Genomic DNA, 2,302 nt, shown 5'->3' with positions numbered 1-2,302 from the left:
TTTGTGGCTGACTCCCTTTCCTCCTGCCAGGCCTGTTCAGCTTGTTAGGCCCAAATCCCAAAATAAAAGGCTGGATGCAGCCCACCTCTGCCAGCCTACAAACCCACACTTGCGCTGCAGCTTCATCCGCACTGCAGAAATAACCCAGGTTGACAGCACTTTAACTGCTGTGGCATTCTGGGATCTGCAGTTTTGGGAGATATTGCATCCTTCTCTGTCAGAGAGCGCTGGTGCCACAGCAATTTCCAGAATCCCATAGCATTGAGCCAGGGCTGTTAAACGTGGTGCCAAAACCTGGATTGTTTCTGCAGTGCGGATGCTGTGGGTAGTAGCACCTACTACGGATTTCTTTCCACTGCCAGCTTTAGAGGGGGTGCCCTTCCAAGGCAGACTGAGTAGGGGCTGGGGGCATAAGAGGAGGGTGGCCAGAGGTCCTCCTTTTCCAGGACGTGCCCTCCATTCCCATCACCTCCTTCTCCAGGAGGAATTCCAAAAAGGTCCCCCATTTTGGACATGACTAAGAAGCATGGATTTATAAAGGCGTCTATAGAGCTTTCAATTTGGTCGCGTCCTCCATTTCGTGGTGCCTGGTCCTCCATGGCGGTGAGGAGACCTCTGATCACCCCCAAACAGTCCCCTCGACGCTCGGGGAGCCATTTTCCCGGTGACTTGAGTCCCAGAGGCCTCGGGAAAAGGATCGCCTCCAGCAAAACAGAGGGGCTTCCCCGTCATGAGCAAATGGGGAGGAGGGAGAGAATTCGAACCCAGACCCCCAACCGCGATGGGCGGAGGGAAGCGAACTGGAACTGGAGTATCATTATTATTATTATTACTATTATTCTGTTTATTGATATCCCGCCTTCTTCCTCCCAAGCCCCACCGCCTCTCCTAAGGACCGCCACCAGAGCAACCCCTCTCCCTCCTCCAGCCCCGGGAGGCCTTCCCTCCTTCCCTGCTGCTGCTCCGAGGGTCTCCCTGGGCAGGTGCTCCCTCGCCGCCCGCCATTACCTGGGTCTTGGTGGTGAGCTGGATCACCGCCTTCCTGAAGTTGAGCTTGGAGTCCGCGTTCCCCATCCTCCTGCCTTCCTTCCTTCCCTCCCTCCCGGAGCCCGAGCCTGGATCCGGGTGGCCGTCCCTCCCTCCCTTGATGCCCTGCCCTGTCACCACCGCTGACAGCCGCCCTCCGCCGCCGCCTCCCTCCCTCCTCCTCCTCCTCCCCTCAGCAAGGACTCCATCATCATCCCTGCGGAGAACGGATGGGTTCACCTGCTCCCTCAGAGGCGGCCCAGGCTGCCGCCCTTCTCCCGCCCCCCCCCCTCACAGAAACGGCTGGCTCCTCCTTCTCCAATCTCCTCCTTATTTTTGCCTCAGGCTCAGGCTCAGCCACAGTCGCCCCGTGCCCCGCCAAAGGCAGCAACGACGCCTCTGTTCGCCTTACATTACTTCTCCCCCATCTCCAGACGTTCACAATAATGTCGGCGACTGCCCGCCTTCATCTTTTCCCTCGTCTTTCCTCCGTTTTCCCCTCACAATGGCTGTTCTTCTCCCTCATCCTTCCTCCATCTTTCACCGCCCAAGAGCTCTTCTTCCTCTTCTTCTTCTCCCTCATCCTTCCTCCATCTTTCCCCTAATAATGGCCCTTCTTCTTTCTCTCCCTCATCCTTTGTCCATCTTTCACCTCACAAGAGCTCTTCTTCTCCCTCATTCTACCTCCATCTTTCACCTCACAAGGGCTCTTCCTCTTCTTCTTCGCCCTCATCCTTCCTCCATCTTTCCCCTAATAATGGCCCTCCTACTTCTTCTTTCTCTCCCTCATCCTTTGTCCATCTTTCACCTCACAAGAGCTCTTCTCCCTCATTCTTCCTCCATCTTTCACCTCACAAGAGCTCTTCTTCCTCTTCCTCTTCTTCTTCTCCCTCATTCTTCATCTTTCACCTCACAAGAGCTCTTCTTCCTCTTCTTCTTCTCCCTCATTCTACCTCCATCTTTCACCTCACAAGAGCTCTTCTTCCTCTTCTTCTTCTTCTTCTTCCTCATTCTTCCTCCATCTTTCACCTCACAAGGGCTCATCTTCTTCTTCTCCCTCATCCTTCCTTCATCTTTCACCTCACAAGAGCTCTTCTACCTCTTCTTTTCTCCCTCATTCTTCCTCCATCTTTCGCCTCACAAGGGCTCTTCTTCTCCTTCTTCTCCCTCATTCTTCCTCCATCTTTCACCTCACAAGAGCTCTTCTTCCTCTTCTTCTTCTCCCTCATTCTTCCTCCATCTTTCACCTCACAAGAGCTCTTCTTCCTCTTCTTCT

At 54.3% G+C, this 2,302-nt stretch overlaps 1 protein-coding gene across 1 annotated transcript in view; it reads right to left on the bottom strand.

Annotated features, from left to right (window-relative positions):
• HID1 (HID1 domain containing) overlaps nucleotides 1–1,139 on the bottom strand; it is a 73,563-nt gene extending 72,424 nt beyond the window's left edge. The window contains exon 1 of the mRNA XM_042449946.1: nucleotides 1,009–1,139. Within this exon, the coding sequence (XP_042305880.1) occupies nucleotides 1,009–1,074 (66 nt within the window). The 5' untranslated portion in view covers nucleotides 1,075–1,139. The remainder of the gene's footprint in view (nucleotides 1–1,008) is intronic.
• Nucleotides 1,140–2,302: the final 1,163 nt, after the last annotated feature.

Source organism: Sceloporus undulatus, chromosome 2 (assembly GCF_019175285.1).
Source record: "Sceloporus undulatus isolate JIND9_A2432 ecotype Alabama chromosome 2, SceUnd_v1.1, whole genome shotgun sequence".
Classification (NCBI taxonomy): domain Eukaryota; kingdom Metazoa; phylum Chordata; class Lepidosauria; order Squamata; family Phrynosomatidae; genus Sceloporus; species Sceloporus undulatus.
Note: the sequence above shows the minus strand (reverse complement) of the source record. Positions and strands in the feature narration are given on the sequence as shown.